Here is a 23,163-nt window from a genome sequence, read left to right as displayed (position 1 = left end):
TTTTAGCTTAACATTCAGGCATGGGAGGCAGGGTCCCTGGAGACGGACCTTTATGTGTACTTGAAGCAACATACCTTTAGTGATCAACTTGTAGCAAAAGCAATAGAATATAAAGGTTAAAGTAAAAGAAACAAATCCGGTATGGAGTCAAATTTGTTCTTCCCTATTTCACTTTTCCCTCTTAATTCATTAGCAGTTTCCTTGCGTCTCCTTGCTTCCGTGGATGCATTTCACTGACATTTTGTTGGAATGCCTGAAATGCAAGGCTTTCAGCCCCTGTTTCCAACCCCACCTCTACCCTTCCAACCTTAGGACGCTTGCTCACCAGTAGGTGCATACATTCTCACACGCAAGATTTTACTTCCTGCCTGTGTTTCTAAAGAATCCAAGACCTTTCCTGTCTTTGTGCTCATCCAGATGTGTCCCAAGGACCCTTTCCTAACGCCTGTTTGGTCCATTAGCATCAGTTTGTTGTTTGCATCCTTGATGCCCTTTTTTTTTGCTCTTCCTTCCTTAGTCAGCCTTGATCGAGGTCTTCCTCTGAGCCAGGCACTGGGTGCTGGGTGAAGGAAGCTCACTGTCTCTGGGGGAAATATACACTTATTTATATGTATTTCTGTTAGAATATCTTATTGTTCATCGCATTAAATGCTCAGAAGGAAAAGAATGGATTTCTAGAAGAAGGAAAATTTCCACTGGAATGCTGCAAGGTGAGGGAAGGCCTTTCTGAAAGGGTGACCTTTTAGCTGAGGTCAGAAATTGAGGAGCGGGAGCTCAGTACTTGTGAAGAAGGAGGAGGGGAAGAGTGTTCTAGGAGCTTTTCACATGGAGCCCTGAGCATGACAAGGGCTCTGACTCCGGAAGAGACCAGACCAGCGTCTGCGGGGAGGGAGGGTGAGATAATAGGCAGAAGGCAGTTCATACAGAGTCTGGCTGTTTGCTAAAACCAGCCATACGGTGGATTTGAATTTTATTCTAATTTCAACTAAAACCTCTGAAGAATTTTCACAGGATAATTTTATTCTGAAAATCTCAGTAGAGCTCTCTGTGAGTGGAGTAAGAGAGGGTGGTCATCCAAAGCCCACTTAGTAGGACGCTGTCATGCTGGTTCAGACCCGGGGGGGACAGTCCTTACCCTGGGGTGGGACAAAGCCAAAGCGGATGGAGAGAGGGACATAGACACTAGGGCTGTCTCAGAACTGGCATTGACAGAAATGGCCGTGTTGTGGATGGTGATAGACAGGGTTTTTAAAGCCCTCTTTAACACTGCTCTGTATTTATATCACAATTGGTATAAAGTGTATTTAAATGTTTCTCTAAACTTGGGCAGAACATTCTCTGGCAGGCATGTTTCTGCTGATGCACCGTATCAGTTAAAAAATCCTTTGGGCTTCTGGTAAAAGAATACCCAGCTGACCATTTAATGGATAAGCAATGAAACCGCTTAGTTAACTTAGAGTCTGGAGGTAGACGGTTCTGGAATGAGTGCAGTAGCTCAGTGGTGTCATCAGGAACCCAGACCTGACTGTCTTCCTGCAAATCCTCAGTTTATGGTTTTTATCCTAAAGGGTGTCACCTCCTTCTTCCTCCAGTGATCATGTCATTAGCCAGTTTTTGGAAAGAGGATATTCTAGCCTGTTATTACTGGTGAAAAATCTTTCCCAGGTGACCCCTTGCAAACTTCTCTTCATTATCTCATTTGCCTCTAGCTGCAGACGAGGCTGGGACAGTAAGTGTTCATCAGAGGGGCATCAGAGGGTATTTGCCATTTGGGTTTAGACTAATTATGTTTCATCCCCTGGGCCCGAGCACATTGCTGTCTACATAAAATCAGGATTCTGTTAATAAAGGAGAAGAGTTGACAACTAAACGTGTCTGCCACAAATTTTGATTTGATATACATTAACTAAGTTGCAGAAATTAAATTCGGTGTCTCTTTAATCGTCTCTTTAGATGTGCCTGCTACTTCAGTACCTCTGTGACTGCCAGGTCCGGCACCGAATAGAAGCCATTGTGGCCTTTTCAGATGACTTTGTAGCCAAGCTCCAAGACAATCAACGATTCCGCTATAATGAAGTTATGCAGGCCTTAAACATGTCGGCTGCACTCACAGCCAGGAAAACAAAGGAATTCAGATCACCGCCTCAAGAGCAGGTATAAGAGTGCACTGAAAGGTCTTCCTTTTACTTTGGGTTTTAGTTCATTCAGGCTCCACACGTTGCAAAATGATACCAGAAGTTGCGAGTGTATTTTTCTCCTGTTCTCTTTAAACTGGCTGCGTTCGTTTAGTCAGTGTTCATAGGTCTCACCAAAATTGCCTACTTATTTGGTCTCACCAAAATTATCTAAGTATCTGTTAGTTTAAACAGGTGAGAGACTTACTAAAAGGGATCAGGTGTATTTTGGACTCTATGGAAACCACTGTGCCAGATTCTGAAGTTCTTCAAATAGGAATACTGTCCAAGCACAGGTGGGTCTTCACTGGCTGGCACCGCACCGCCCCAGCTAATCGGCACCCTTGACTCCTAGGACTTAATACTTTTCATTTTGTGTCTCCTAGAGGAACCCGTGTCACTGCCACCAGTCTTGCAGGAACAGTGACCACCTCTTTGTGGTTCTTGCTCTGGTTGCTCAGCTCCAAACCCAGGTCTCCCTTGGGTGCAGCAAAACCAAAAGCCTATGCCTAAACCCAAGAAGGAGCTAGTCTAGGATTGTGCATTTTCTGGCATCCACCTCAGGATGGGTCTCAGAGTGTGAGATATTACCAAAATGTAGCTATGGTGGTCATAAGGTATAACTGACAGATCGCATCTTCAATACCTTACCTTGCTATTTCCCTCTATGTCCAAGATACCTCTGAATGAAAGTGTTTACGGACTAATTGCAGAATTTATCTTTTTCTCACCAGAATGTAATTTCTTTGAGGGAAGGGACATGGAATCTTGTTTATTGCTGTAAACAACATTTACTGAGGCAGAGAACAAGTCCAACCTCTCCCAGAGTAATTCCATTTGTTAAACTACTATTGGGAGACTTGTGCTTCTGGAAAGATGGAGTACATGTGCCTTTCCCTATTCTTCCTTCTAAGTACAACTGTAACCCTGGACATTACATAAAAGACAACATAAGAAGACTCTGAAAGATAGAAGGAAGAGTGGCTACAGAAGTTGGGAGCTGAGGAATGACATGGTGGTGAGTTCCTTGGGTTTTCTTTTTGCCTCACCTATCCCAGACTTGGAGCTAAAGAAGCCGGCAACGGAGAAACAGCAGCGGGCATAGACAAGAAAAGCCCCAACAAGTGCCTTCTCTGTCTAGCCAAAGGACCAGAAAAACTGTCTGTTTGTTCTAGCAAGACAGAAAACTTTTAGGTAATGACCATGCTACTCCAGCCAAACACCACAGTAAACCCTGTGCCCTACCCCTAGCCAAACCAGCAGACAGTGAGTGGAGAGCTTAGACTTCCACTCTCACCAGACTGTACACAGGTGCTCCAGCTGGGACTGTGGGGAGCTGGGACTTCATCCCCGCTGAGTGGTAATGAGACCTACCCCTTCCTGAGTGTCAGTAGAGGCCAGGAAGAGAGATATACCAAGGCACTCTTATCCTTTCCAGCCAGGGTTGTGTGAGTTCAGGTCCATTGGGGACCTGGATCTCCCAGCCTCACACAGCAGAAACAAGGTCTCCTCTCTCCTTCACGGAGGTCAAGTGGAGAAATGAACTTTCCACTCCACCTGGCAGTAATGAGGCGCCCCAGCCCTTCTCCTGCTGGATAGTGTCAGAAGAAGCCAGAAGTTAAAATAAGAACCAAGGTCTCATAACATAATACTAGAAGTGTCCAGGTTTCAATTACAAATCACTCATCACACCAAGAACCAGCAAAAACTTGAATGAAAAATGTCAATCAATAGATACAAACTCCGAGATGACAAAACTAAAAAAAGAAGGTTGCAGCCAAAAAGAAAAAAATAGAAGATACAAAGAAGAGACAAATGGAAAATTTAGAGCTGAAAAATACAGTATCTGAATTTTTAGAAACCTTCAATGGATGGACTTAACAGCAGAATGAAGGAAAAAGAGAAAAGAATCATTGAACTGAAGGGAGAACAATAGAAATTACCTAGCCTGAAAAACCAGAAGATAGAGTGAAAAAAAAAAAAAAAATAGAGCTTCAGGGACGAGTGCAAATATAGCAAAAGGTCTCACATTTGTGGCATTAGATTTCCAGAGGGATAAGAGAAAGAGAGTGAACTGAAAAAATTCTTGAAAAAATAATGGTTGAAAACTTTTCAAATTTGGCAAAAGGTACAAAGAGATTCAAGAAACTGAGTAAATCCCAAATGAGATACCCCCCAGTCTAAACCAAGACATATCATTGTCTTTAGTTTTCAGAAGTTTGACTAAGAAAAACCTTGAAAGCCCTGAGAAACAAATGACACTTACAGGGGAAAGACAATTCAAATGACAATGGATTTCTCATCAGAAAATATGGAGGACAGAAGGAAGTGGCACAACTTTTTTCAAGTGCCGAAAGCAAAGATCTGTCAACCAGAATTCTATATGCAGTGAAAATATCCTTCAGGAACGAAGGTGAAATCAAGACTTTCTCAAATGAAGGGAAACTACCAGAATTTCATTACTCTGAAAGAATGCCTTCTTTAAACAGAAGGGAAATGATGAAAGAAGAAAATGTGAAAAATCAGGAAGGAAGACAAAACAACACAAGGTGCTAAGGGTAAATACAATTTCCTTCTCCTCCTGAGTCTTCTAAATTATGTTTGATGGACAAAGCAAAAATGGTAACTGTCAGATGTGTTCTAAATGTATGCATAAGAAATATCTAAGGCAATTATCTTTTCAGTGGAGAGAATAAGGGGCATAAAGGAAGATAAGGTTTCTATACTTCATTTAAACTGGTAAAGTATTGATACCAGTAGACTGAGATAAATTATGTATATATTAATATAATATCCAGTGCAACCACTAAAAGTGCTGTGCAAAGAGATACACTAAAAAATACCATGGATAATTCAAAATGGGATCCTAAAAATAGTTCAAGGAACTCAAAGCATGTTGGGAAAAATAAATCAAGAGAACAAACAGAAACATATCAGTAAATTCATGAATATAAATAATCTAAATATACCAAGTAAAAGACAGAGATTGACAGAGTGAATTTTTAAAACTTGGCCTAATTATATGCTGTCTACAAGAAACTCACTTAAAATATAATAATATAGATATGTTTAAGGTAAAAGGATGAAAAAAGATATGTCATGAAAAATTAATCGAAAGAAGGTAAGAGGGCTTCCCTGGTGGTGCAGTGGTTGAGAATCTGCCTGCCGATGCAGGGGACGTGGGTTCATGCCCCGGTCCGGGAAGATCCCACATGCCGCGGAGCTGCTGGGCCCGTGAGCTGTGGCCGCTGAGCCTGCGTGTCCAGAGCCTGTGCTCCGCAACGGGAGAGGTCACAACAGTGAGAGGCCCGCGTACCACAAAAAAAAAAAAAAAAAAAAAGAAGGTAAGAGCAAAGAAAATTATCATAGACCGACAGGAACATTACAAAAGGATAAAAGATCAATCCACCGGGAAGACAAATGTATGCACTAAAGAAAAGAACTGCAAAATATGTGAAGTCAACACAGATAGAACTGAAAGGAGAAATAGACAAATACACAATTATAGTTGGAGACTTCACCACCCCTCACTCAATATTTGAAGGAAAAGCTAGATGGAAAATCAGTAAGAATGTAGAATACAACACTGTCATCAACTAGCAGGATTTTTGGAAATTTGTGGAACACTCCACCCAATAACAGAACACACATTTTTTTTCAAGTGCCCATGAAACATTTGCAAAGATAGCCATGAAACAACCTCAACAAATGTAAAAGAATTGAATTTTTTTATACAGAATGTTTTTTTGACCACAGTGGAGTCAAATTAGAAATCAGTAACAGAAAGGTAACAGGCAAATCTCTAAACACTTGGAAACTAAACAACACACTTCTAAATAATCCATAGTTTGAAAATCAAGTCTCAAGAGAAATTAAAAACTACATTGAACTGAAAGAAATGAAAATATCACTTATCAAAATTTGTGGAAGCAGCCAAAAGTGTGCGAGAGGGAAATTTATTGCATTAAATACTTAACATTTAAAAAGAGAAAAACACTCAAAACAATAATCTAAATTGCCATCACAAGAATTTAGAAAAAGAGCAACATAAACCCCAAACAAGTAATACAGAACAGATGAGAAATGAATGCAAACTGAAAACAGGACAGTTACAAAAATCAGTGAATCCAAAAGCTGGTTATTTAAAAATATTTGTAAAGTCAGTAAAACTCTAGAGAGACTGACAAAGGAAGAAAGAGAAGATACAAATTATCAAATCAGGAATGAAATAAGATATTACTACAGACCCTACGGTTGTCAAAAGGATCATATGGGAATACATATATGCATACTGTATGACTCTGTTTATATAACGTTCTTGAAATGCCAATAGTATAGAAATGGAGAACAGATTAGTGGTTGACAGGAATTAGGGATGAAGAGCAAGCCAGATGGAAGTGGGTGTGGTTATAAAAGGGTAACAGGAGGGATCCTGAAATGATGGAATTGTTCTCTCATTTGACTCTATCAGTGTCAGTATCCTGGTTGTGATTCTGTACTACTGTTTTGAAAGATGTCACCATAGGGGGTAACAGGGTAAAGGGTACACAGGATCTCTGTATTATTTCTTACAATAGCATGTGAATCTACAGTTTTCTCAAAATAATAGTTTAACAAAAAATTCAAATACGAAGCTCTAAAAAGAAAACTTACAGTTGTTTCCTAAAGGAAAATTATGGAACAGACTTTTCTTCATTTATGAATTTAATACTATTCTTCATTTATGAATTTGATACTGTTGTATCTAAAACTAAAACAAATAGAAGAAGGTTTCTTGCAGTTAGTTTAATTGAACCATTAATGTTAGAAAAAAGCATAGTTATCCATATATTACTCTTCAATTATGTTTGGTTTTCCTTCTTCTTTACTGTAGCCTTCTAAAATCAGTTCTTGAAAATATTCAATAAAGCATGGAAATTAACTAGAAAAAAAATAAAATTTAGGAGAAGCATAATACAAAATTTTAAAAACCAACATTTAGATCTTAATTGGTTGAAGAACACGAAGTATACAAAGGTCTAACATTGTGGAATTGAGAAAGAGAAAGCAAAAGACATGACTGTTTTTCAGCATGCTAACATTTGAATGATTTATTTGTGGTGTTTGTTGGATTGAACGATAGATAATGATTTTTCATCTGTTGGGCAACTATCTATGAATACTGAAAAACAGATTTTGAACATCTTTGGTTTTTATGATCTTCTTTGCTGTGCCATTCCTGAACTCACTTTTCTTTTACTCTAGTTCTTCCTCTTTTGTTTTTCCAAACTTTCAGATCAATATGCTTCTCAATTTTAAGGATGACAAAAGCGAATGTCCATGTCCTGAGGAAATCCAAGACCAACTCTTGGATTTTCATGAAGATTTGATGACACATTGTGGTAAGGTCTTCTTGACCTACAACTCTTATTAAATGTATATTTTAGTACACATATACTGGTACAAAAGTAAGTATGTATGTAAATACGTTCAAAAACGTACACGATGCCTGTTAGGAGTTCATATAAGAATATTTGTTATGGCAAAATGGTTAACTAACCCCCATGTGGGAAGTCATGAGGGGTACAGAGATCAGAAAGGCATTAAGACCAAGCAGGCCTTAATGCCTGCTTGGTCTTAATTCTTTCTCTATTTCCTTTCTCTATTTTCCAAAATTCTTTCTCTATTTTCCCTCCTTCCCTCCCCTGTGGCCTGGGGAATGGGGACATGTAACCAGGTGCTTTTGGCAGAGAGGGGAGTGTTAAGTTAATTTAGTCTAAAGAAATTTGATCACAAACAGTTGTATTTAAACTGGTTGAGGGGCCACTTTTTAGAACCGGCCTAGGAAACCTGGCACATATCTTTTGAAATTAATTAATACCTAAGGAACCCCTGCATTAAATTATATGTCAGTAGCCCAATCTATTAAGGGGATTCTCCCTTATTTTTATTCTAAGAACTTTTAAAATGCAATTGATTGGATGTTCTGAATGTGTGGTTCTTTCTCCCTTTATGCGGTGGTGTGGATAAGTCTGCATCTGCGTCTCAGTGAAAGAAAATGAATTAGCCATTTCTTAAGTGGTATATATATATATATATATATATATATATATATATAGCGCCAGTGATATTATTTTCGTTTTATTTTAATGAAGAGAGTAAAGGTATATTAATTCAACTTATGAATGAAAAACCACTGAATGACTGCCAGAAGATTATCCTATAAATACACACACACACACACACAAACACACACATTTATATATATACTATAAATAAAGGAATGCTCTAAAATGGTAGAATTATTGCTTCAGACATAAAGTATTCCTTAGTTTAGGATATCTAATGATATCTGCTCTCTCTGTCTCTCGACTTATTAAAATATCATATCACTGATATTTTTGGAAGGAAGTAAGGAGGATAAAAGACTAGGGAGGATTTTAGGCAAGGCAGAACCATAGGTCTAAACAGTGCCGAAGGTCAAGAGATGCCTGAGGTTTAGCCCAAGTAGCACAATTGATTTTGACTCCTAAGAGAGTCTTTTCCCTCTCTGCTTGGTTTTACATTTTGTACTGGCTGCTGATAGCTCTGATAATCACAAGAACAGGGGAAAAAGAGAAAGAAGGAAGAGAGAGCAATGAGTGACTCTTACCTATGAGTTGCTAGTGGGCAAGATGGCTTAACTCAGTGTCATTAGTTGTTTTAGACATGGCAGCATTGCTTTAAGCTATGATGGAAAAACTTGCAAAACCTGAGAATTATTTATCCTAAATGTTTTTTTAATATTATTTTTTCTTTTCTTCTTTGTTTTCTTCCTACTAGGAATTGAGCTGGATGAAGATGGGTCTCTGGATGGAAACAGTGATTTAACAATTAGAGGACGCCTGCTGTCCTTGGTAGAAAAGGTGACGTACCTAAAGAAGAAGCAAGCTGAAAAGCCCATTGAGAGTGACTCCAAGAAGTCGTGTAAGTTATGAAAGGGCACTGCCAAAATGACTCAACTACGGCATTTACTCATCACTTAAATATTATACTAGATGAACCAGTGAGAACATTGAGTTTGCAGCTTCCAAAAATCAGATTCTTAAGTAGATGCCTGTAGCTGGCAGAAGTAGACAGCAGCATCAGGCCATATTTGTAGGAACAGATTGAGAGATGGCAGCTTTGAAAGGATGGATGGGCTCGGTAGAGAACTAAACATTTAGGGATTGGATCAGCCTTTATCAAGAGAAAGTATAAAGCAGGTAATTTAGCCTTCATATCTAAATATTATGCTATTGACTTTCAAATATTCTTGCATCAAGTTAAACCTTTTCTTAAAGTTTAAATAGATATTGTCTGTAACTGTATTTTGGTTCTGAAATATTTTCTAAAGTCTTATGCATTTCTGATTCATCCATATAATATTTAACTGAAAAGTCACAGCTGATACTCTGTGAAACCAAATAAGCACACTGAGGCAATCGGTCTTCGAGACACTGCACACTCATCCAAAAGGGTTTCATGAAGTAGGTCTGTGAGATCCGCTGACTTACTGTCTCACTGCTGAGACTCCATTCATTTAAGATGCGGTGTTGGTTTATTAATGGCTTTTATGGAAAGAAAAAAAAAACTCATGAAATTTTTGTGGTTTTTTTTCACACTAACTTACAAGGGAAATCTTTTATCCATACAGTTACTTCTAAATTTATTCTTCAGCATCACAACCAAATTTGAGCTAGGTCTTCTTCAAAATCAGAGTTCAAAGTTTCTTATGAATCACTTTTTATTATTATCAATTTTGACCTATTAAAACTGACAACATGGTTTTGAGACACGTGGAAGTATACTGGCATATTATCTAAATTTTGTATTTGGCTAAAATTGGTAGTTTTTTTTTTTTTTTTTTAGTATGGTATAGATTAAAACAGGTTAAACAGCTTCTTTTGGAAATCAGACAGTGTACTGATGATAGGAGCTAACTACCTATGTATGAATTAGTCACATCAACCCTACTTAGCTTTGGTAATTTCACTATATATTTTAAGAGGTTTGGAAGTTCTATTGCTTTTAAGTGTGCTATATTGCTTGTCACGTTGCAAGTCATCTTCTATGTATGGGGTAACTTTTCAACTTAATGCAGTTTCACAATCAAGTCCTTTTGAAGACATTTTAAGTGACATTTAGGGATACAAATTGAAGTAGAAATATAATGTCATGAGGTTGATACTACAAAGGACTCAAATGAGGAGACAGTTGGATAAAAAGAAAGCTCCTTAAATGTCCATGGTTAACCTGTATAAGGATATATGATGTCAGATCTTCTGGAAGGAAAAGAATGGAACAAAGAAAATAAAACTAAAAGTAATAGGACCACTCATTGATTGCCCTATGGATTGCCAATAGTAGATTTGAAAAAGTGGCTACAATTTTGAAACAGCTTAAATGCTTTAGTTTTTTTGTTTTTGCGGTACGCGGGCCTCTCACTGTTGTGGCCTCTCCCGCTGCGGAGCACAGGCTCTGGACGCGCAGGCTCAGCGGCCATGGCTCACGGGCCCAGCCACTCCGCGGCATGTGGGATCCTCCCGGACCGGGGCACGAACCCGCGTCCCCTGCATTGGCAGGCGGACACTCGACCACTGCGCCACCAGGGAAGCCCCAATGGCTTAGTTTTAAGAATAGTTTTTAAAGAAAATATTGTGTATTTTTATCCTTGCATGTCTGTAACTCATCAGTATTGACATATTGACATTGAAGAATATTTAAATGAAGTTTATATTTTTCAAAAAATATATTTTTGAAATTCTGGCATAAATATTGATACCAGTTTGGCTTATCTGAGATATGCATTTGAAATGCCCGTCTAATGTGTCTTATTATTCTCCTTTTTTAAGAAGTATCCATAATTACTTTGCAGCCACTCTTCAGCAGTTGATTTCGGAGACCATGGTCCGATGGGCTCAAGAGTCTGTTATTGAAGACCCTGAGTTGGTGAGGGCCATGTTCGTGTTGCTCCATCGACAGTATGATGGCATTGGGGGTCTTGTCCGGGCTCTGCCAAAGACCTACACTATAAATGGTATTTCTGTGGAGGATACCATCAACCTGCTGGCGTCTCTTGGTCAAATTCGTTCTCTGCTGAGTGTGAGAATGGGCAAAGAAGAAGAGAAACTTATGATTCGTGGATTAGGGTGAGTTATTTACTATTACAACCTTTGTCTTATAAATGTCTTCTTTCTAGTTGTTTATCCCAATAGTAGTACAGTAGGTGCATTAGTATAAATACACTGTCTAGATTTTGTGATCATTAAATTAGATTGTCATTTTTCTAGAGATTATGTTTTAAAGCTAAATAGGAAAATTGCTCAGTAACAAAACATGACTAATTTTACAACTACATGCTAAGGTGGCTATGATATACAACAAATATCTTAGATTTTATTTTTATTAATTTCTCAGTAATGTACAATCACATATAAAAAAAATTAATAAAAACACAGTAAAATCCACAGGGGGACAAACAATCACGAGCAGGAAATAACAAGGAAGTTTGCCTATGCCTGTTGGGCCTTGAGCAAAGAATGGGGGATAAAACAACTGTTCTTAGAATTCAACAACATAGGTTGTACTTTATGTGGATTTCAGGGTTAACATTTTTTTATTGAGTTATAGTTGATTTGCAAGTTGTGTTAGTTTTTGGTGCACAGCAAAGTGATTCAATTATATATATATATATATATATATATATATATTCTTTTTCATATTCCTTTCCCTTGTGGTTTATTACAGGATATTGAATATAGTTTCCCGTGACATACAATAGAACCTTGTTGTTTATCCATTCTATATATAATAGTTTGTATATACTAGTCTTAAATAGGGTTAACATTTATACCTCATATGTAGTCTAAGGATCCCCAAGCTGAGGAATTAACATATAATTTGGCCCGAAGGTATGCTTTCTCAACTCAATTGACTGTTAATTCTTGCAGGAAAAACCTACATACTACTAAAGATTAGCCCACAATCAAAACTTGCAAAACACCCAAGGAAATAATCCACCATAGGTAAGGGTCTGCAGATACAGTAGAGTGGAGTTACAACACCTCCCCCAAGAATTTCAGATCATAGAATGCCAGAAAGAGAACGTAAAGTTACTGTATTTAAAATGTTTAAAAATAGGAAAGAATAAATAAAATCTCCAAAAATAAGACACACAAAAGGTCCATGAAAATTTGAAAAATATCCAAATAGAAGTTCTAGAAATGAAAAGTATAGATAAATAAAGCTGAAGAGAATTAATAAATTGAATCATAGATCTGAGGAAATTAGTAATGCAACACTGAAAGAGAAGTTAAGAGACATAGGGGATAGTATAAGGAGGTCCAGCATATGCTAAATAGGAGTTATAGAAAAGGCAGAATAGATGAGCTATATATAGAATGGGAACTTTGAAGAGCTATTGGCTTGAGTTCTTCAGAATTGATGAAAAATATGAATTCACAGATTCCTAGAGTACAAATCGTTCCACATCCACAGCTGGATAGACTGTAGTGAAACAGCATAAAACCAGTGATAAATAGAATATTTTGAAAGCAAATAGAAAAAGCCAGGACACTTGAAAAGAAACAATATTTAGAATTCTCAGTTGTAAAACTAGAGATCATAACTAACTCAACGAAATATCACAAAGTTCCAACAGAAAATAGCCATCAATTTACAATGTGTTACGCAACTAAGATTTCACCATCATGAGCTTGTGCTTCATGAGGATTTGGATATTGGAGTTTATATTCCATATTCAAGAGTGAGGGCAAAACAAAGATATTTCAGAATGTTTACTTAAAGTTCCTTATTGAAAGGCCTTCTAAAGGCTGTATATTCTGGAAAAGAAAATGGAATTCAGAAGAATGGAAGGTAATCAATTTCAGAGAGTATATTACTGGAGCATATATGCATATATCTAAGCAATCATTAACAAGCTTGCATGATTTGGGGATAAGAAAATATGAGAGAATTAAAATACCAGAGAAACATAAAAGCTTAAATTAAGCTGTATGATATTCATAAGAGAAACTACCTAAATGTAAGGATATAAAAATCTGGAATGTAGAATGTTGAAAAGTGATGTAAAAGACAAAATATTTAGCACCCCCAACCAAAAACAGCTAATCTGGTTCTATAAATAACAGATAAAAGAGGAGATAATGATAACTAGTGACATAGGTAAAGTAAAACACAAATAATAAAAGCGATTAAAAAAACGCAGCATTGGCTCTTTGAAAAAACAACTAAGGAAATAAAATAACCGATGTTTTCTTTGGCTAGAAAAATAATCCTGAGGGGAAACGAAAGTATGGAAAGACTCAGATTATGTGATATTTATGTACATTTTAAATTCAGAACACGATACTATGTATTTCCTGTGGGACTATTAAGTGTTTGAAATCATAAAACGGGGAGGTTATATTCCAAAAATCATTATAATGATTGCACACTAAAAATCAGTGTACCAGTGGGACAAAGAGGGAAAACAGAAAAACCTAAACAACACAAGCTAATGTTATGTTCTTTATTTATAATTGTCTGTGCATGAGCCTTTTTTGGGGAATATTAGTACTTAAATCTAACCTGAGGGGGCCTCTCCTGAGAAGTGATCTTAATTAAATGAGAAAGAAAGCCTTCCAGGAAATGGAGAGCACTTTCTTTCTTAAATGACCATGTAACAAGTAAGGTGCACTATTAACATGTAAATCACTCACTAGGGATAAAACTCAAAATGATTATGAAACAAGATAAAATGTTACTTTTTTGTGGTATTAGAAAGATCCTAAAATGACACATTTAATAAGTGGCAACCTGCCTACTGGTGATAGAATTAAAAATCCATTTAATTTACCTAGAACTAAAGGCAAATGAGATTTTTCAAGTAGATACCTTCCAAAGTTAGGTCATGCAAAAGGATTTGAATTAAAAGGAGAACAGATCTCATGATTACATCTGTGGTTTGAGAGTTGAAGGTTCTCTTGATAAATATGCTGCTATCTGTTGTGAAGGAAAGGATGTCTTTCTTTACCTTATTTGTCCTTGCATTAAATTGATCAGACCTGCATTAGCCGTGGGCCCCCAAGTCATTTTTCTGAGTTGTGCTACCTAAAAACTGTCTTCATTAGCACAAACCTAAACAAAGCTAAATTAAAAGCGAAGAACTAAAACCAAAAAAAAAAAAGGAAAGAATCACACTATTCCACTTTCTTGATGGAGCCAGAATAACTAAAAATTAGTATATGACTAAATGAATAGGTGAGTGACTCAATTAAGGTAACTGATTCAAAGGGAAAGTTTCAGGTTTCGCGTTGCTTGTACATTATTTTCTTGCTCTGGCTCCAACAAGAAAGTGTTTTATAGAAAAGACTCTTGCATGATTTGCTATATGTTAAAATAAAGATCAACAGAGCTGTTTATTTGCAAGGAGTGCTAAACATTAAGATCTTTGAAAGTACCTTTACATAAGTATTGTAATAATGTGTAATGCAATAATAATAATACAAAACATTCTAGGTATCGTCTGCTGCTGTTTCTTTAAATTAAATATCCCTTTTAATGAGTTGGATTATTCGCACCTGGACTTCATGTGTATTCAGTTTCTCTGGGAGAACGTGTATCCTTTAAAAGCATTTCGTCAGAATGATAACATAAATGTGGAAGGAAATAACACTACTGTTACTAAACATACACATAATGAATATAGTACTAAAAAAGCATACATGAAAAGCAGAGATACTTATACAACAATTATTTATACAGAAATTTTCATAAGAACATGGTATAACACTGCTTCATATTTCTATACAAAATAAGATTGAATTTAGATATTCATAAAGCTAGGAATAAGTGTCGCAAAGTCTGTTTCATATAAATGAATGTTTACCTATTTAGTACATTTCTTATAATTGAGAGTAGTAGAACACTTGTATGCTATTTTTGGTAGGCTGTCAGTATTTTTGAGAAAGACCCAATTGCGCTTATTAACTTTTATGGCTTAATGATGATTGTTCTTACTTTTCTATACATGCCAGTAATTATTTCAGGAAGATTTATCATGATCTCAGATACATTTTTATTTAAATTTTGCTCTGACTTCTGTGTTTCCCTTGTACCTGTGTTGTCCTTTCTAGGGATATCATGAATAATAAAGTGTTTTACCAGCACCCTAATCTCATGCGGGCACTTGGGATGCACGAGACAGTGATGGAGGTCATGGTGAATGTCCTTGGAGGTGGAGAGTCCAAGGTAAAGGAAACCCTTGATTCTTGGGATGGCATTTATTGTAACCTCCTAGAATATGTACGTGGCTTTTTTTTTTTTTTTTTTTTTTTTTCTGTACGCGGGCCTCTCACTGTTGCGGCCTCTCCCGTTGCGGAGCACAGGCTCCAGACGCGCAGGCTCAGCGGCCATGGCTCACGGGCCCAGCCGCTCCGCAGCATGTGGGATCTTTCCAGACCGGGGCACGAACCCGTATCCCCTGCATCGGCAGACGGACTCTCAACCACTGCTCCACCAGGGAAGCCCACATGTCATATTCTTAATGAGAACTTCTGTAATTCTGTTAGGACTGTGTGTGTGTGTGTGTGTGTGTGTGTGTGTGTGTGTGTGTGTGTGTGTGTGTGTGTGTGTGTGTGTGTGTGTGTGTGTGTGTGTGTGTGTTATGCCGGCCTCTCACTGTTGTGGCCTCTCCTGTTGCGGAGCGCAGGCTCAGCAGCCATGGCTCACGGGCCCAGCCACTCTGCAGCACATGGGATCTTCCCGGACCGGGGCATGAACCCGTGTCCCCTGCATTGGCAGGTGGGCTCTCAACCACTGCGCCACCAGGGAAGCCCCCAGGAGTGTTTTTTAAAGAACACTTTTTGAAAAAAAATTGAACAAAACTGTACAGACTGAGAGTTGGATATGCTTCTGCAGTCATCCCCCAGTATCCACAAGGGATTGGTAGCAGGACCTTCCTGCAGGTACCAAAATCCACAGATGCTCAAGTCCCTTAGGTGAAATGGTATAGTATTTGTGTATAACTTAATGCACATCCTCTCATATACTTTAATTCATTTCTAGATCATTTATAATACCTAATACAGTGTAAATGCTATGTAAATAGTTGCTGTCACGTAGCAAATCCAAGTTTTGCTTTTTAGAACTTGCGGCATTTTTTGAGTTTTGGTTGAATCTGCAAATGTAGAACCTGCAAATATAGAGGTCTGACTGTAGTTTTTTCTTTGATATTGATAACGGTTTTTCTTATGCCATGTAATTTGCTGTCTCCTAGATTATCCTCACGTAAGGGATATTTAGAAACATTAAAAGTTGATACTATGCTAATTTTGTAAGATTTTGAATTATAAATCCATTTCCATCACAGTAGAAGTCCATAACACAAGCATGCTCTTGAGACCTGCCCGTTCCCTTGACTCAGACAATAGTTGGTTCCACTAAATTCCTGATCCAGACCAAGATTTGAAGATGATGCTTTATAGCATTTGCTGTTTTCAATGATTAAAATTTAAAATAAAAAAATTTAAAACCAAACAAATAGAATAATATAATATATAACTCCATATAAAGCAGTACAATTTCATGACCTCTGATTTGCAAAATGTTTCAGGTTTTTTTGAAATTTTAAAATGTGTTTTTCAAAATATAGACATGATTCCGTATTTCTCATGTTCCGACTACCAGTTAGACAGGCCTATAACGATATTTATAAAATACTCTGTTTAAGGATGACTTAGAGTCTTTAGGGGATGATCTGTGGTATACTAGAATAAGAGCTAGGTCTCAGGGGAGATGTGTTTGCTGGGGTCCAGCAGGCAGACCTTCCAGGAAGGGTGTTCATCATAGGAGGTGAGTCATGTGCCAGGGAGGATGTGAGTTCCTGGAATCTTAATAACAATACAACAGCGACACTGATGATAAGAACATCTTATTATGTGGTTCCAAATATTAAACTGGGTATTTTTCACAATATGTCTCATTGAACTCTCCCTCCTTTGCCTGAAGTAAATATTATCATCCATCTTATTACAATTTTACAGAAGAGAATCAGTGAGATTACATAATTCCCCAAGGAAGTGCAGCTAATAATGTGTCAGGAATCACAGCTGAGCCTGTCTGGTTCCTAAAGCAGGCCCATGCCACCTTTAGGTTTAGGGCTGTAGATTAATTCCAGATCAACCCATTGATGGCAGTGAGGCTTCAAATTAGTGCCAGGCTTGATTTTTGGTGGCTCTAGGACTAGATGAGTCCAAGTCTGGACATTCGAAGGTCTTCTGTACCTGAGGCTTGGCAGACATGGACACACACAGGGATGGGCAATCTGATTGAGACCTCAACTTCAGAACTCAATTTTATAAAGATCCTTTGCTTTCCCAGCTAACTAAATGCTCTTTATGTAGGAAATCACTTTTCCCAAGATGGTGGCCAACTGTTGCCGTTTTCTCTGTTACTTCTGTCGTATAAGTAGGCAGAATCAGAAAGCAATGTTCGATCATCTCAGTTATTTACTGGAAAACAGCAGTGTTGGTCTTGGTAAGTAAATGTATGACTTTCATTTAATCTTTAAGATAAAAGGGATTTATATATCGATTTTAAACTTTAATGTAAATTAAGTTGGATTATTGAAATACGATACGATACGTATTGCATTTAGAAATTCTAAGTGAAAGTGGTTTTTTTTTACGTGGAATTCATAGTTGCAGTGCAATTCAGGTTTTGTTTCATCTTTGTTTCATTTAACAGCCTCACCAGCTATGAGAGGTTCAACGCCACTGGACGTGGCAGCAGCCTCAGTGATGGATAATAATGAACTAGCCTTAGCTTTGCGGGAGCCAGATCTGGAAAAGGTAAACAGCATCCCTGCCCTGTGTGTTTGTGTGAATTACACTTGTTCATAGTGGTTTCTGAAGATATTTAAATGTAATTATACTATAGTTATAATTATTATAATTATAATATACTATGTATTATAAATACGTTACACTTATATGTAATATTATAAATTATAAAGAACAAGAAATTTGAGATAAGGTATTTTCTCTGATTGCATGCATTTTTCTTTGGAAAGAGAATCAAATTACTCTATATTATTTTGCATTTTTGTCCTTTCCTGGTAATCTGCTGTCACTTTTGCTTTAATCATACAGTTTAGATTTCTTCAAAGAAATTGTTTCAACATCTTATATATACAATTTATATCACAGAATTTTGCATATTACAGTGCCAAGGTATCATTGATATACTGAAGGCCATGCACTCTAAGCATATTAGGCCACATATATGTTTACCAAAATATGGATAAATTTCCCCCATGTTTTAATTGCAGTTGCTTTCTAAGTGGTCTTCCTGATCCCTCCCTTGCAGCCAGAGTAAGTCTCTTGAGAGGATCATATTAATCCTCTGCCTGGAACTCTTGAAAGACTTCTATCTCACTTTGAGCATACGCTTAGAGGCATTCCAGTAGCTCCATCCAATCAGTCTTAGTTCATTTCCTGCAATTCTCCAGGTCTCTCTTTTTGCTCCAGACACGCTGGACCCCTTGCTGTCACTGGAACTTGCTAGGTGTGCTCCTGCCCTAGGGCCTTTGCCCTTGCTGTTCCCTCCATCTGCCACATTCTTCTGCCAGACGTCCTCGTGGCTCTTTTCCAGACATCCTTCCAGTCATTGCTCCAAAGTCACCTTCTTTTCCGTTCTTCCGTGTCCGTGCTATAGTTTAAATATTTATGGTTTAAAATTACATTTTAATACAAATATATTTTACTAAAATCTGTATATTTACATATTTTTCAAAATCTACTCCTTACCATAATGTAAGACCAGTGAGTACAGGGCATCTTTTTCTCGGCTGCTCATTGCTTTTTCCCAGTCTTAGCATTGGCACTGGGTAGACGCTCAACGCATAGCTGTTGAAAGCATGAAAAAGTGAACTCTTCCCCAAATCTTTCTGACATTCCAGTCAAGCATCATGAAGCTTTGCATCTCTAAATAACCTCTGGAGAATTTTCTCCCATATATAATTTGAAATGTTTTTATTTACACACTGATAAAATAGCTAGTATTTTTAAAAAGTAGACAATGTTGAACACTGAGTAGGCTTTGGAGCAACTGGAATGCTCATTTACTTGCTGTTGGGATGAAAAATGGTTAAGTCAGTTGGAAAGCAGTTTGGCATTATTTTTAATAAGTTAAACATACCTAACAAAATTATGCACCTAGCCTTTCCACTCCTAGGTAGTTACTCAATAGTAATGCAAATATATGTCCACACAGAGATGTGTACATGGATGTTGATAATGGCTTTATTCATCTGAGCCCAAAACTGGAGACAGCTCACCAGACAACTGGTGAATGGATAAACAACACTGGGGTATTTCCATAAGTAGTGAGTTGCCATGATTAGGCTATAAAAAGGAATGAGGGACTGACATGTACTCCAGCATGAATGAATCTCAAAATCGTTATTCTGAGTGAAATAAGCCAGGCTCAGAAATACCCATAATGGATGACTGCATGTATCAGTGTCCTAGAACATGTAAGCTAGTTTGTAGTGGCAGAAAGCAGGTTGTCTGGACCAAGCCTTGTAGGGACGGATGGTCTGCAAAAGACACAGGGACCTGCGGAGCAATGGAAAATGCTCTACATCTTGATTGTGGGTTCTTACAGATGGATAAATCTCTCAAAGATCATTGAATTTATACTTTAAATAGGTGTATTTATTGTACATAAATTATACCTCAATAAGGATGATGTAAAATATTTTTAGCTTTATTATTTATTTATTTTTAAGCCTGGCTTAGCTTGTGACTGAGCTAGGTATAGCTTATTTTGTTTGATAAGTTGCCCCTCCAACCATCTGCTACCATTGATAGTGACTTCTTTAGGGATTCCTTTTTTTTTTTTTTAGGGATTTCTTTTAAAACTGGTTCTGTTATAAAATCTTATATAGAGAACCAACATTCACATGAGACAGAATATTTTAAAAGGCCAAGCTAAGCAGAAATTTTAATGTGTTAAGTTTAACAAAACAGAAAGGTTGGTAGTATTATCCCAAACTTAATAGACAGTGAAACGTGGTTCAAGATGATACACTAGGGCTTCCCTGGTGGCGCAGTGGTTGAGAGTCCACCTGCCGATGCAGGGGACACGGGTTCGTGCCCCGGTCCAGGAAGATCCCACATGCCGCGGAGCGGCTAGGCCCATGAGCCATGGCCGCTGAGCCTGTGCATCCAGAGCCTGTGCTCCTCCGCAACGGAAGAGGCCACAACAGTGAGAGGCCCGCGTACTGCAAAAAAAAAAAAAAAAAAAAAAGATGATACACTAAGTTCTAATGCAGATCAGATTTGAACCCAACGATATTTGACTCTGAGCTTAGTTCTCTCCACTTCTCTAGGTGTCCTCTCACACACACCCCTTCCACCATTACACTGATATTTTATTTTGGAAGTAAATTCACTTCTTTAAAATATCATCGTATCTCAGATGGATCTTTCACTATCTCAGATGGATTCAGGTTTTACACCGGGCCAGAGGCCATCAGGCATTTTTGAAGTTTATCAAATAGTATGACTCTTGTAGGTAAAAGTCTCAAATGATATGAAATATAGGAATATTTTTTTCATAGAGTTCATTCATAAACATTTTTACTATGATAGCACTTTGTTACAGTTTGTCAGTATTTCTTAATACTGAGATTAAAAAGAACTTGGAAAAATGCATGCGTTTTAAACCATCCCTTGGTAGTAACATTTACCATGTCTAGTGCAAGCTTCTAATGAGTATCTCACCCAAAGGGTAACGTTTTTGTTTATGATCTTGTTTTTGCAGGTGGTGCGATATTTGGCTGGTTGTGGACTGCAAAGCTGTCAGATGCTGGTGTCAAAGGGTTATCCAGACATTGGGTGGAATCCAGTTGAAGGAGAGAGATACCTTGACTTTCTCAGATTTGCTGTCTTCTGTAATGGTAGGATGAATTGCTTAGGGTCTCTTATGGTCATTATTAAAACTGCAAAAAAAATAGATGTGTAAAATAATGAGGCATCCCAGCATTTTCATGAAGGAAGTAGACAGTAGCAAAGAAATTGAATATTTTATATTCAGTAGGCTTTTTCACAGTAGTAATTTATTTTGTAATATTTATGTTGATCGTGATGCTGGGCTTTCGTTATTAAATAAAAAATTTTAGGCACTTACATTCTTGCTGTTTTTATAATTAGATGCTAATAATAGCTAGGATCAAGACTTCACTTCCTATAACAAATTAACAAAAATGAATAGTTTATACCTCCATCATGCTTTTCTTTACTTGGAAAATTTTAAGTGCAAGAAAAGAAATTTACTGAGTCTTATGGACAGAACACTAGTAATTTGGATTCAACTTTGACTCTACTACTACCTTATTAGGTTTTAGTTATTTTTCTTTAAATATGAGCAGTTTAGTAAACTTTGTTTGCTCAGAATGTCCATGTAGTCAGTTTGCTTACTCCTGTTCCCTGTTTGATCTTAGGGGAAAGCGTGGAGGAGAATGCAAATGTTGTGGTGAGATTGCTCATCCGGAGGCCTGAGTGTTTCGGTCCTGCCTTGAGGGGGGAAGGTGGGAATGGTCTGCTCGCAGCCATGGAAGAAGCCATAAAAATAGCTGAGGATCCTTCTCGAGATGGTCCCTCACCAACTAGTGGATCCAGCAAAACCCCGTAGGTCGAATATACACACTCTTAAGATTAAATGATACTACTTGACATTTAATTTTACAAAATATAATTTGCATTCTCTTAATTGCAGTATAATTCTCTGGTACTATGGATTTCTTCCCTTGAAAATGAAATGTGTTTTGAGAGAAGGGATGGAATTTGCTGCTGGAATAGGGTGAATGAACAAAGAGAGACCTCAGGAAGATTGTATGGATTTAGTCGAAAAAAACTTAGGTTGTAGGAGGAGATGTATTTTGTGAATTTCCTCAGTGAGTTCTTACAGATGATGGCAGGTGAGCCTTTGAAATTAGAATAGAGTTTACTGGGAGGTTAGCTGAAATGAGTTTCCATGATAATAATAAGAGAGAAAGAGACCGTTAGCAAGAGGATGGGGACTTAACTAAACTGGCGTGTTGGCAGAGAAAAGGGGATGTTGTCACTTTGAGGAGTAAAATGCTTTATTAAGGTCTTGGTGACCAGGGAGGCAGCGACTACCTTACATTTCTCCATTGTCTTTGTTGTTAATACTTGATTCCAGCAATAAATTCATCCAGGTGTGTTCCTTCCTTTTTTTTCTTTTTTGGCCTCATCACGTGGCGTGCAGGATCTAGTTCCCCGACCAGGGTTCGAACCCATGTTCACTGCAGTGGAAGCATGGAGTCTTAACCACTGGACCTCCAGGGAGGTCCCAGCTTCCTAGTTTTTTAATCTGTGGAGCTGAGTGTCCTGCTAGGGGGCCATGTAACCACACTGCTAGCACCACTGGTAAAGATATAACATAGGGCTTATTGGAGGCAATTTTCCAAGCAAAGAGGTAGTCCTGCAAACCCGGGTTCTCCCACTTAGAGATCTGGTGTAAATGTTCCATCGACAGCAAGGCCAGGGTTCCAGGCTGGGAGCACTCCAAGAGCAAGTTACGTATTTATCAGTTAGTTGTTGAGGAACTAGGAATCCCTTAGTTTTTCTAACAAGTAGAAAATATACCAAGATATTGCTGGTCGAGTACCACCTGAGCGGGTGTGCGCCTGAGGGCCTTGGGAACGGCATTGCTTGCGAGGAACAATATTGTCAACAGGCCTTGCTGTTACTCTGCAGACTGCTGAGTCCAGCTGAGGCAGCTGTTGGCCAGGCCACTAAGCGAGGAATGACATGATCTTCCAGGGCCATCCACATTTGTCTCTCATCAATGAGATAATGAAATATTTATGTTTTTCATGTTGTATTACTTGGGAGTGAGTGGGTGGGGCAGAGTAAAGAGGGAGGTGAGGAAATGAAATCACGTTTATGAAGTACTCTGG

The 23,163-nt window shown here is 37.9% G+C and overlaps 1 protein-coding gene across 7 annotated transcripts in view; it reads left to right on the top strand.

The window, feature by feature from the left end:
• RYR2 (ryanodine receptor 2) overlaps positions 1-23,163 on the top strand; it is a 746,950-nt gene that overhangs the window by 524,554 nt on the left and 199,233 nt on the right. For all 7 annotated transcript variants that reach the window (XM_067025663.1, XM_067025662.1, XM_067025661.1 and 4 more), the window contains 9 exons: positions 1,954-2,154; positions 7,450-7,555; positions 8,976-9,119; positions 11,050-11,323; positions 15,311-15,425; positions 17,579-17,711; positions 17,922-18,025; positions 21,003-21,138; positions 21,682-21,868. In XM_067025663.1, the coding sequence (XP_066881764.1) occupies positions 1,954-2,154; positions 7,450-7,555; positions 8,976-9,119; positions 11,050-11,323; positions 15,311-15,425; positions 17,579-17,711; positions 17,922-18,025; positions 21,003-21,138; positions 21,682-21,868 (1,400 nt within the window). The remainder of the gene's footprint in view (positions 1-1,953; positions 2,155-7,449; positions 7,556-8,975; positions 9,120-11,049; positions 11,324-15,310; positions 15,426-17,578; positions 17,712-17,921; positions 18,026-21,002; positions 21,139-21,681; positions 21,869-23,163) is intronic.

Source organism: Kogia breviceps, chromosome 2, assembly GCF_026419965.1.
Source record: "Kogia breviceps isolate mKogBre1 chromosome 2, mKogBre1 haplotype 1, whole genome shotgun sequence".
NCBI lineage: Eukaryota > Metazoa > Chordata > Mammalia > Artiodactyla > Physeteridae > Kogia > Kogia breviceps.
The sequence above is the reverse complement of the archived record's forward strand: the minus strand, read 5'-3'. Positions and strand labels throughout refer to the sequence as shown.